Here is a 12052-nt window from a genome sequence, read left to right as displayed (position 1 = left end):
AATTCAACCAACCAGATGACGACTTTCGAAAATCCTGAAGTGTTTCCAGTTAAGTGTGCCATATGCATCAGACATTCAGCCAACGGTCCGTGGGTGTGACATCTTTGGCTGAGACTAGGATGAATGTAACCTCAATTTAGTGTGAAGAGTCCCAAGCAAGATCTCTGAGGTGGTAATTGAGATTCTGGTTGAGGGCTGAAAACAAAAGGAATGGTAACATTGAGGTCACTCAGGGGGAAGTCACTTCAATGGAAGTCACACAAAGGTGAGCAGGTATAGAGTAGGCACTCATAGAAGCATTGATCACTCTATGACAGGATCTCCCAGGACATGGTAGGGGATTGTTAAATTGACCACTTTTTAAAATGAAAGTAATAAAAACATATTAAAAAGTTGAATTAACAAACCTAAATAAGCAATTCACACAGAGCCAACAATATTCATAGTGTACAATGCCATATTTATTAAAAAGCTAGTCTAGGAAACAAGCTGTTGAAATGCAAAGAAGAGGAAGCTTATATAAGCTTTTAAAAATGAAGAGTTTCGTTGCAAAATGAGATAACTCCGTTTTTTTAATTTTTCAAAAATCTTTGAAATGTTTTTTGGTTGTGCATTCCAATTAATATATATCTATATGCAGTGACAAAAAAAAAAAAAAAAAAAAAATCATACATTGTACCACCCTTCATCATCTCTCATTCAAAGAGTAGTATGTCTAAAATCATATTAATCAAAAAACAATTGGTGAAAAGTCCCTGGATGACCTACTACTTCCACAGAGATTCTGAAGTGTGCATTCGATGGACACTTTAATATCTCATGAGGACACAGGAGAGGATTTATGAATGCCAGTGAAGTGACACAACTGATGCTGGTAGGTCACATGGACAGTAACAACATGTCAGATGTAGTACGTCCGAATTTAATTTATACCACCCATATTCATACTATATAGAACATACTCTTTTAATGGTTGTGAAGTAAATTCAAACTCAAATGTAATACCTACTCAGACAGTATGCGATTTCGGACACACCACACTCTTCTCCTATTTATTTTAACCTCTATTAAAGTACCATAAATACCACTTTCTCATGGCATGCAGATTCTCCAACTGTCCGCCCAACTTTTTCATTATTTCACTATTTCAAAAAAAAAAAAGAAGAAGAAAAATTAATAATATCAAGTTACTTAATATCATCATATCATTTTATCAATTCATTAGATCACAGACCTTAATTCAGTGTAATGATTTTGTTTTATTTGTTATTTTTGTTGTGAAACAGAAGACCCAGAGGTGAAAATGCAAGTTTACAGAGTTTAATACACAGTCCAAACAGAAGAACAGAGGCAGACTGCCAAGCGCCGCCACAAAGTAAACACAAAGGGGGAAAAAAAGTAACAGTCATAGGTGATGGTTAGCAGAGAACAGTTGCTCGATCTTGGATCTGGAAGCGCCTCAGGTTGTTGATGGAGAGAACAACGCCTGGCAGTTGGACGAAACCAGGTCTGATGACAAGTGAGCTTCAGAAGGACGGATCACAAAATGGCTACTGGGACTGGGACGGACACACAAACAAAGGTTATGGATATCTGAAGAATAGGGGGATAACGCCAATAGCAGGTATTTAATCATCTGACAAAGAGACGTGGAAAACAGCAAGGAGAAATAGCAGAGAAAATCAGAGAAGAAGAGCAACAGGTGTGACAGCAATCAGCACGAATGCAGATAGTAATGATAAGCAGCTGAGTCCAATAGGCAATGAAGGCAGAGGAAAAAAGAGAGAATCAAAGAGAGAATCCCTGCCTTTTGTATTGCAAGTATGGAAGGGTCTTTTTGGATCCCCAGGAAGGCAGGGGTACTTGACCAGAAGTTGACCATATTTAGACTTGTTTTTCTATATGTACCACATTCTTATATCATGAAAGTATATTCTCATTGGACAGTTGCTACACCACCCCTTGAACATGTATAAAAGCCATGTACAAGAAGTAAGACTGGGAGAAGGTTTTGTGAACGGATTGGCTTCATGTTCATGACTCTTTTCCCATAGGCCTATGCATTCAATGAGTGAAAAAGACAAACTGAGAATGAGGCATGACTAGGGACAATAAGCAGAGATTAAAATAATCTTACAGCTGCCAGAGCAGCAAAACAGACATGTGACATGGTTGATTCCATTCAAGCAGCATGTGAGGATAGGAGGACAGTCTCAAACTTAAGAAATCAGCTGGAACAACTCACCAAAAAAATGATGGACACTGAAGACTAGAGCAGGAGAAATAACGTACGACTGGTGGGTTTGCAGGAGGGGGCGGAATGCTCTGATGCAGCTGGCTTCCTCAGAGCTAATCTTTCCAAGTGGATTCCTTCGCTGAGAAGTCGTGATATTGAGATAGACTGGGCCTATCGCGTGTATGAAAGAAAAACTCAGATCGGCCATGCACTCTGACCTTCTGTGTACTAAGATGGCATGACAGGTCGGCAATCCTAAAGGGTGCTCGGCAGGCGCGCTACTATTATTTCCTGACTTCAGTCCAGCCAAAACTACCAAGAGAAAGAGTTTTAATCCAGTCTTGAAGAAGATGACATGATTCAGTATCCAGCCCTTTCCCATCTATCTGGCACAAAGGTGAGCAGATGCTGTTCGACTCGCCCCAAATATCAGAAAATTTTGTTACTTCACTTTCACTGAAGTGCTACAAAGCAGCGGGATTTCTTAAGTTTGTGACTGTCCTCCTATCCTCACGTGCAGTTGCTTGAATAGAATCGATCATGTCGTGTCTGTTTTGCCACATTGGCTAGCTTTTAAACTTCTGCTTTTAGTGAGGGCACTCAACCATTACATCAATAGTCCCTTTTCATCTTTCATAATGAAAAGCACAGGACTCCAAAACTCACACTTCCAAGAGAAGTTCCACAAACAAGGAAATTGATGGGCTAGGAGATTAGCCTGCAAAGACAATCACCCTTACCATTTCTGCAAGGGAAGAATGATGACATTAACATGTCATTGAGCAGACTAATCCGATCACCATTTTCCCCATTGTTCACCCCAGTCCCTCAGTCCTAAAGCCCGGAACACACCAAGCCGGCGGTCGGCCGTCGGGCAGTTTTTGTTCGTCGGCAGACTAAGTTTTCTCAGTGTGTTACGCACCGTCAGCTGAAGTTGGTCATCGTCTGCTTTTTTCCGTCTGATTCGACATGTTGAATTGGCGTCTGAGCTTGTCGGTCTGTCGGGCCATCTGATCATTCCGATTGGCTGTTCAGCTACTGCCACCTGCTGGTACAGAAAGGCATTTCTTCTTACACAGGTGCAGAACGGACGTGCTACTTGGCCTTTGGGTGTCGAGCATCGGTTTGGTGTGTCAGGGCAACTTTGGACCCAGACGCTGTAGATGTGAGCCAACCCCACTAGTTTGTCAACGTCAGCTTGGTGTGTTCCAAGCTTAAAGGTGCCATTGAATGAAAAATTTTATTTATCTTGGCATAGTTAAATAACAAGAGTTCAGTACATGGAAATGACATACAGTGAGTCTCAAACACCATTGTTTCCTCCTTCTTATATAAATCTCATTTGTTTAAAAGACCTCTGGAAAACAGGCGAATCTCAACATAACACCGACTGTTACGTAACAGTCGGGATCATTAATATGTACGCCCCCAATATTTGCATATGCCAGCCCATGTTCAAGCCATTAGACAAGGGCAAAACGTCTGGATGTGCACAGCTGAATCATCAGACTAGATAAGCAAGCAAGGACAATAGCGATAAAATGGCAGATGGAGCAATAATAACTGACATGATCCATGATAACATGATATTTTTAGTGATATTTGTAAATTGTCTTTCTAAATGTTTCGTTAGCATGTTGCTAATGTACTGTTATATGTGGTTAAAGTTACCATCGTTTATTACTGTATTCACAGAGACAAGAGAGCCGTCACTATTTTCATTTTTAAACACTTGCAGTCTGTATAATTCATAAACACAACTTCATTCTTTATAAATCTCTCCAACAGTGTAGCATTAGCCCGTTAGCCACGGAGCACAGCCTTAAACTCATTCAGAATCAAATGCAAACATCCAAATAAATACTATACTCACAGGAATCAATGTATGCATGATGAACACTTTGTAAAGATCCATTTTGAGGGTCATATTAGCTGTGTAAACTTTGTGTTTGCTGTTTAAGGCAGTTGAGAGCTCGCAGGGGCGGGGGAGCGGGAGATTTAAAGGGGCTGCACGCTTAATTGGTGCATATGTAATAATGGCTCAAAATAGGCAGTTAAAAAAATTAATAAAAAAAAAATCTATGGGGTATTTTGAGCTGAAACTTCACAGACACGTTCAGGGGACACCTTAGACTTATATTACATCTTTTGAAAAGGGGTTCTAGGGCACCTTTAAGACCCAAGATGTGAACTGACTCCAACTGTGAACTGACACCAAACAGGTTTGCCATGTGGCTTGAAGCCACAAAGGACACAAAATGGAAACACAATGGACAAAATTGAGCAAATCTTCCCCATTTCTATTAACAGAACTGTATATACTTAATGAGTGTTGTTTGTGTACATGCAAAATATACAAACTTACCAATTAAGGTATACATGAATGCATAGGTAGAAGTTCAATATAACTCGATGTTTGGTCTTTATATTTGCCTAGGTTAATCTGAAATTGGTTTGGAGAGTGAATTATGCATAGAAAAACCTTAAAGACATTGTTCTAAATATGAAGCTATGCAAATTAACCTCATACAAGAGAGGGGCAATCCAGTGGCCACCTCTGACAGCATCAGCCAATCAAAACACTGGATCTGAAAGGTGCCAAATGGCATTTCCCTCCTTCTCGGGAGAGATTAAAAGGCTTATCTCTGAGACAGAATTGTTCTAGTTTCTGGGTTGCTGCAGTTTCCCATCCTGGTTCCAGGCTCCAGTTACTGTTCCAGTCCCGGTTCAAGGTCTGGTTCCAAGATGTGCTAAGCTCTACAGAGTTGTGAAGTTTCTCTCTCAAGACTTTGAAGCTCTAAAGAGAGAAACAAGGAAGTTCTGCAAGAAGTGAATTTGGGGAGTTTGAAAACTTCAAAGGAGACAATGACGACAAGCTTAGCCCCCATCTTCAAAATATCTTCTGCACCAACGTCCAAATTCCTTTCATCAGAGATCCTCCAGATCTGCGTGTTCCAGACTGCCCGGATCTGCACTGACGCCAGAATCTAAAGATCCTTCCGTCTGCGTGTTCCAGAGAATAAGGATTGTCTGCACAGACAGCCGAACCTTCAACTTCAAGGCTTCTTCTTCTGTGTGTTCCAGGAAAAGGACCTTCTCTGTGCTTCAGGAATTCAATGTTCACAGGGCTGTGAATACATCACAGCTGTTTAAACCAATGAGCATTAAGCTGTGTCGTCAGCGCAATCGGTGGAGAGTAGAGCTGGGCAATTATGACCTAAAATCAAAATCTCGATTAATTAAACTTTTTACTTCAATAACGATCAATGAACAATTATTTTGTGCCTGTTTTTGTTTGTTTGTTTGTTTTTTTGCCCTCAGGTCAATTACAAGGCTTGTACTGTAAATAATAGTTTGTGCCTGACTGCAGAATCCGTCTGAAGTCTGATCTGAAGTAAAATATTTGTATTTATATCAACTTTATGGAAAGCACCCAAGCACTTATGTGAGCAGCTTGAGCATTCTGCTAAAAATTTCCTTTGGTGTTCCCTGGAAAGCAAAAAAAAAAAAAAAAAAAAAAAAAAAGAAAGAAAGAAACAAGAGCTTGTGAAAAATGTAAGTTTTAATAAATACACCAGGCAACAAAGTTTTGAAAACACATTACTCATTTATTTTGTTTTCTGTACAGTCTTTCACAGGGACTGTGCCTTCATTTGAACGAGCTGCCACTCTTACACCCAGGTTTATTATAGTCATTCATTAACAAGTACACTGTTAGTTTTTCATTTGATAGCATAGATAAAGTTTGTCATTTATCTTTTCCTTTTAACCTCAATAACACATACAGTATGACACAGCACAATACATGAGTGCAAAATTGGCATGTAGTTCACTTGAGTTAACATAAAAAGCACAGGTAGGGTCAGATTAGGTGACAGAAGCAGCCTGATAACCTAAAAAACATGTCAGTGAAAGCATGCAATATCTTGATCCCAAGAGCCAACCAACTCTCTGAGGATTCTTGTCAAAAAAGACATATTTATGCTACCTGCCGTGATCCAGATGGACCAAAGTCTGAGGTGAGTTATAAAGAACTAACACAAATAGAAAATACCAAAATCCTAATGTGCCTTGGTCAATTATGCACATTATCTTTCTTAAGGCGCTGAGAGAACTGATGAAAAAGCATCCAAGTGTGATTACAATTATATGTCTTGGTAAATGTGCACATGTCCTTCTTGGAGCATTTGAAATTTTCACTGGAATTTATTTTTAATACAATTTCACTGCTTAAAGCCGGGTGCACACTGTGCAATTTATAATAGTCAGACAACATGATCCTCATGTCACACTGTGGGATCTCAGCTGTCATTTAAAGCAGAACTAAGTAACTTTTTTACCTTCATAAATAGTCCTTACGATGGTTAATTGACTTGTAGTGGTATGTTTGAGGCGTGCACTAACCCCCTCTTGCAGGTCTAGGCCAGAAAACAGCACTTGCAAGTTGAGCTGCGCTGACCCGACACAATCTCGCCTCATGTTCACGCGAGAGTGACAAATTGCTTTACGGTAATTCAATATACACATAGCGACCTCACTTTATAAGACAATTTCGAAAATTACCCACCTCCATCGAGATTTCTTGTACTGTTTTTGCAAAACTACTGCGTTGGTGAGCATTGTAGTCGTTGTAGTCCAGAGCTGCGCTTGGAGTATTTACGACAGTGTGATTCACTGAAGGAACCTGTAGGGGGAGCTTCGCAAATCTTACCGAGTTCCGCTTTAAGGCGGGTGCACACTATGCAATTTTGGCCATGATTTGGTCATCTGAGACAAATTTTGCAAATCCTAAAAGATTCCTATAATCCTAGGCAAAAATCTGTAGTCTTTGATCGCTAGTTTGACATGTTCACAGACAGCCGATTAATGACCGCTGCGATCAAATTTTACCTTAGACGAAATTCTGGCAGTGTCAGAACATTTGGCGCACAGTCCTGCAGTGTGACTTCTCCTACGACGATCATCAAATTGTCTTCGTTTTTCAAGATAAGCCATGATCAAAATTAACGCTAGAGATTTCTTTGTTAGCCACCATTTCAGACCCGCGTGCAATGCAGCTCACTGTCACTGAATGTGTGTGGGTTGATATAAAACTCCGGAAAACTTTTCCAGCACGCATTCGTTTTTAACGCATCTTGACTGTCGTACAGTCTGACAGCTGAGATCCCACAGTGTGACATGAGGATCATGTTCGTACAGTCTGACAAGCAAAAATCATAAAGGACTATTATAAATCGCACAGTGTGCACTCGGCTTTAGACGCTTCAAGAACAGCTTCAACACCAATATGATAGGACCCTTACTAATCATTAGGGTAATGTACAAATCATCGTTAAGAGCTCTGAAACAACTCTTTGTCCTTTGAAAGTCATGAGTGCTTCTGGGCATGAAGTAGTCACTGGATGTACTAGAGTTTGTAAGGTTCATGCCATAGACCCTTTCCACAGACTGTGATGAAACGTTTTAACGGTCATCAATATTGTAAATCCTGCAGTTTTTTATATTTTCATTTATAAAAAAAAAAAACAATAAAAAAAAAAGTATGTACATTTATAACACTATACTTAGTATTATATTACCTTTGCATCAAACTACAAAAAACTAGTTAACGCTGCTGTGAGGGTGTTTCTAATACAGCGGCTGTGGGAGTGACGGTAAAACATCTTTCTCTCTTCTGACTGTCATTATCAATCGCTCTCTATTTTTTTCCTCTTTTTGAAAGTTGTGAAAACAATATTGTGGAGTTGTGGAAACACAAATATTTTTAAAGTATTCTCTCATTCTCCACTATAGAATTTTACTCAACTATGACGACTTCCACATCTGAGAAACACGGAAATGTGAAAAGGGTCTATTGTAACAAAATAAATTTAAACTAACCTAATGTTAATTATGTTTCAACAATTTTAGTTGTATTGATTAGTGGACATGAAAGTTGAGTGAAGGCAACGAAAATGTTGTCCCTTATCTCAAGAATCATGATGTGTTTATATTATTGTTACATTTTCAATAGCCAAATATCAAACTTTGGACATATAACCTACCTAATAAGGAAATAATGATAATGCAGCCAAAATATGAGACAAATAAGAGCGATTAGGCTATGACTACTTCACCACTCGACTGGGTGCTTGCGTCCAAGACGTTCGTTGTTTTGTCACGTAAGCCAGATAAACAGAATTGATTAGCTCACCTGAATTTCGCTCATAAATGATGCTGCACATACTTGGATTACTTGGATACTTGGAAAACATTACCTAATCACTCTCTGAAACAACTCTCAAGTCATATAAAAGATTTGAATAGTTCATTATCAACTCATCTCTCTCTCACTCGGACAGCAGCGTGCTGCTAATCTCTTCTGGGATCTGAATTGGTTTCAGCGCCCCTCCTCTCTCACACAAGGAGCCTGGTGAAAGGCTGTCAATAAAGGGACGGGGTGGCTCTAGAATATGGGGGAGGTGACCTTTCTGTCCTCAATCGCACTATGACTCAGCATATATCACATAATGTAGGGGCGTTGATTTCTTTTGGTTTCACATATAAAACACCTTTTACAGACAGACAGAAAGCAGACTGACTGAATATGGCAGCAGTGAAAGCATGCAATATCTTGATCACAGGAGCCAACAGGGGCTTGGGCTTAGAAACTGTTAAGCAACTCTCTGAGGATTCTTGTCCAAAACGTCATATTTTTGCTACCTGCCGTGACCCAGATGGGCCAAAATCTAAGGTGAGTTTTAAATATAGCTAACATGAATACCAGGAGATATCCAAATGTGCCTTAATTGTTTAATTATGCATATTATATTTTTTAAGGAATTGAGAGAGCTGGCGAAAAAGCATCCAAGCGTGATTTCAATCATACGTCTTGGTAAGTGTTCATGTGTCCTTCTTGGTGCATTTGATATTTTCAGTGGAAATTATTTTTGAGATTAGTATTTTTATAGCAGAATAACACTGCTGTTTTCTTGTTACTCTTAGATGCTGATGATCCAAGCAGTATCGAAGAGTCTGCCAAGAAAGTGGGTTCTCTACTGGGAAAGAACGGTTTGAACCTTCTTGTGAATAATGCTGCAATCGTGGCAACTGGCACCGCTCAGACCAGCAGTGTTGAGGACATGAAGAACACCTTCAACACCAACGTGATAGGACCCTTACTAATCACTAGGGTAATGTACAAAACATTATGAAATGTGAAACAACAGTTTGTCCATTGAAAATTATGTTGGTGCAAACCTTTAGGCTGAGGCTTTCACTGTTTGCCACTGGGACATGGGTTAAATAAGTATTATGGGTTAAATATTTAAATAAGTGCTTCTGGGAAAGAACTAGTCACTGGATGTGCCAGAGTTTGTCAGGTTCATGGCATTGTACCAAAATAAAAGCCATAAAAGACACTGCTGTACCTTTGTTTAAACAAGCTACCAATTTGTTGCACAGTAGTTTGTTATTGTGGTTTCTGCAGGTTGCACTGACTAGTCGTTTGTTCTGACACTAGTAATGGATCACAACATTGACCTGGCAATCCGCTACCCTCATTGAATATGTGTCAAATAAACTTTTAATACAGAAATATGTAATTCTTTCTCTTTCTCATTTATGTAGGAGTACCTACCATATCTACGAACAGCAGCCAAAGCCAGCGGGACACCAGGCATGTCCTGTAATAAAGCAGCTGTCATCAACATCTCCACTCTTGGAGGATCTCTTGCCACAATGCCTTCCATGTATGAACAGTTCCCAGTGTTGCCATATTGCGTGAGCAAGGTACACCGAAGTCCTGCTTCGACACTAGATAAACTGGATTAAAAGCAGTCCCTATGAAGAATTGATGGCATGAGCTGATGTATAACTCAAACTCTGTTTATCTATCAGGCAGCTTTGAACATGCTGTCTGCGTTGACTGCTGAGGAGTTAAAGGCGGATGAGATCCTCTGCATGGCCCTTCATCCAGGATGGGTGAAGACTGAACTAGGTGGAGAAAAGGTCAGTGTATATTTATTAACAACAGTGTAAATTGATTTAAAATTATTTTCAAAGTGAGCTTACAAATAACGGTGTTGTCATGGCACTGGGTTGAAATATGGATGCTCTAGAAACTGTGGACGTGGCCAAATGTACTAAGCTGAGTAGCCTAACTTTTTCCTTAAAACCAGTCAGTGACGGATTTAGGTCTGGACGACACGGGCAACGGCAAACAAACAATCAAACAAACGAATGCGCGATCGGGTTTTTACCGCTCACTTGTACGTAACGTCAATGATATCATGTCACTCGGTGGGTAAATTAACCTGGTCGGGAGGGACTCGGAGTGTTCGCTCGGAGAAGACAACTCACTCAAAAGTATACGAGAAGAAGGGATGAGGTGACATCTGTAGGGACAGCGGGACAAGTTCTAAATCAACGCTAAATTATGGTAAGGCAAAAGGTCTAAGCCACCGGAGGCCGATTTAAGTAACGTAAATAAATAAAAAGGAAGAGGGGAAAACATGCAAAATACAGTATAACGGCATGTAGCTTACTCATTTCGTAATAATAGTAGGCAAATAATAAAATATAGGGCCTATCACTTATGTTATGTTGCTTGCTATGCTATTACACATCGGCCAACAATATTAATTTTTCCGTCCAACTAGCTTACATAACCAGACAGTAAAATGTACAATATTTTAATTAAAAATACAATTAATTACAAGGCTGTAGAGAACTGTGCACTATTGCAGACTTATATACTGAGGTTTTAATTACATTATTTTAATATAGTCAGTCGTGAATTAAAGTGGGCCGGTCTAAGGCATGAAATTCCAGGGCTGAAAATGAGTCCCAATCAGGCCCTGGCTCCAACCACACAAATCCATTTAGTGTTACAAAGTGTGTCACATTGGTATATCTTCATGCTTCTGCATTATCTTCTGCTTTTATGTCTCTAGTTATACCATCTGTACGTTTGACTACCATGGGATGTAGAGCTTTTAGTTGTACTGCTCCTCAAGATATGCGTAATAGTTCTAGTCTTTCAATTTTTTTTTATCACGTATCAAAACTCCTTCAGATTAGCTTATTCTGATTATTTAATTATTGTTATGTTTGGCCTGTAATTGCTGCTTACACTATTATTTTTATTTTGCAAGTTACTGAGCTACAATTGTGTTTTCATCAGGCACCACTTGAACCAAAAGAAAGTGTGGAAGGGATGCTGCGTGTCATTGGCAGTCTTACTGAGAAGCAGAACGGTGGATTCTTGGACTGGAATGGAGAAACAGTGCCCTGGTAAACCAGAAGAACAATATGCGAGGTCACCAAAGAGCTGATCCTGGTCCAAACGGCCCTATTAGCCATATAAGGCCACACCTAATCAGAAGCACTTAATTTCAGACCACAAATGTTTGACAGACATATGACAATTTTATATTTCATACAATAAATCACTCTGATCAATAAAGCAGTACTGTCTCTTTTTTTTCTTCTTTTTTTTTTTTTACTGTATATGCTGCAATGACTGTGCTTATCAATTACACACAGAGTTGAATCAGAAAGAGAAATAATTAAAGGGATAGTTCACCCAAAAATGAAAATTGTTTATCTGCTTACCCCCAGGGCATCCAAGATGTAGGTTTGTTTCTTCAGTAGAACACAAATGATGATTTTTAACTCCAACCGTTGCAGTCTGTCAGTCGTATAATGCTTGTCAATGGGAACACAATTTATAAGAGTCAAAAAAACATGCACAAACAAATTCATATTAAACCCTGTGGCTCGTGATGACACATTGATGTCCTAAGACACAAAACAGTTGGGTTGTGCAAAAAACCC

The 12052-nt window shown here is 39.4% G+C and overlaps 1 protein-coding gene across 1 annotated transcript; it reads left to right on the top strand.

Annotated features, from left to right (window-relative positions):
• The first annotated feature begins 8746 nt into the window (after positions 1–8746).
• Positions 8747–11677, top strand: LOC125254553 (C-factor-like). Its single transcript, XM_048169245.1, has 6 exons — positions 8747–8969; positions 9056–9110; positions 9221–9408; positions 9845–10006; positions 10115–10225; positions 11400–11677. Exons 1-6 carry the CDS (start codon positions 8823–8825, stop codon positions 11511–11513), a joined length of 777 nt encoding a protein of 258 aa, XP_048025202.1. The 5' UTR covers positions 8747–8822; the 3' UTR covers positions 11514–11677.
• Positions 11678–12052: the final 375 nt, after the last annotated feature.

The sequence above is a fragment of the Megalobrama amblycephala genome, linkage group LG1 (assembly GCF_018812025.1).
Source record: "Megalobrama amblycephala isolate DHTTF-2021 linkage group LG1, ASM1881202v1, whole genome shotgun sequence".
Taxonomy (NCBI): Eukaryota; Metazoa; Chordata; class Actinopteri; order Cypriniformes; family Xenocyprididae; genus Megalobrama; species Megalobrama amblycephala.
Note: the sequence above shows the minus strand (reverse complement) of the source record. Positions and strands in the feature narration are given on the sequence as shown.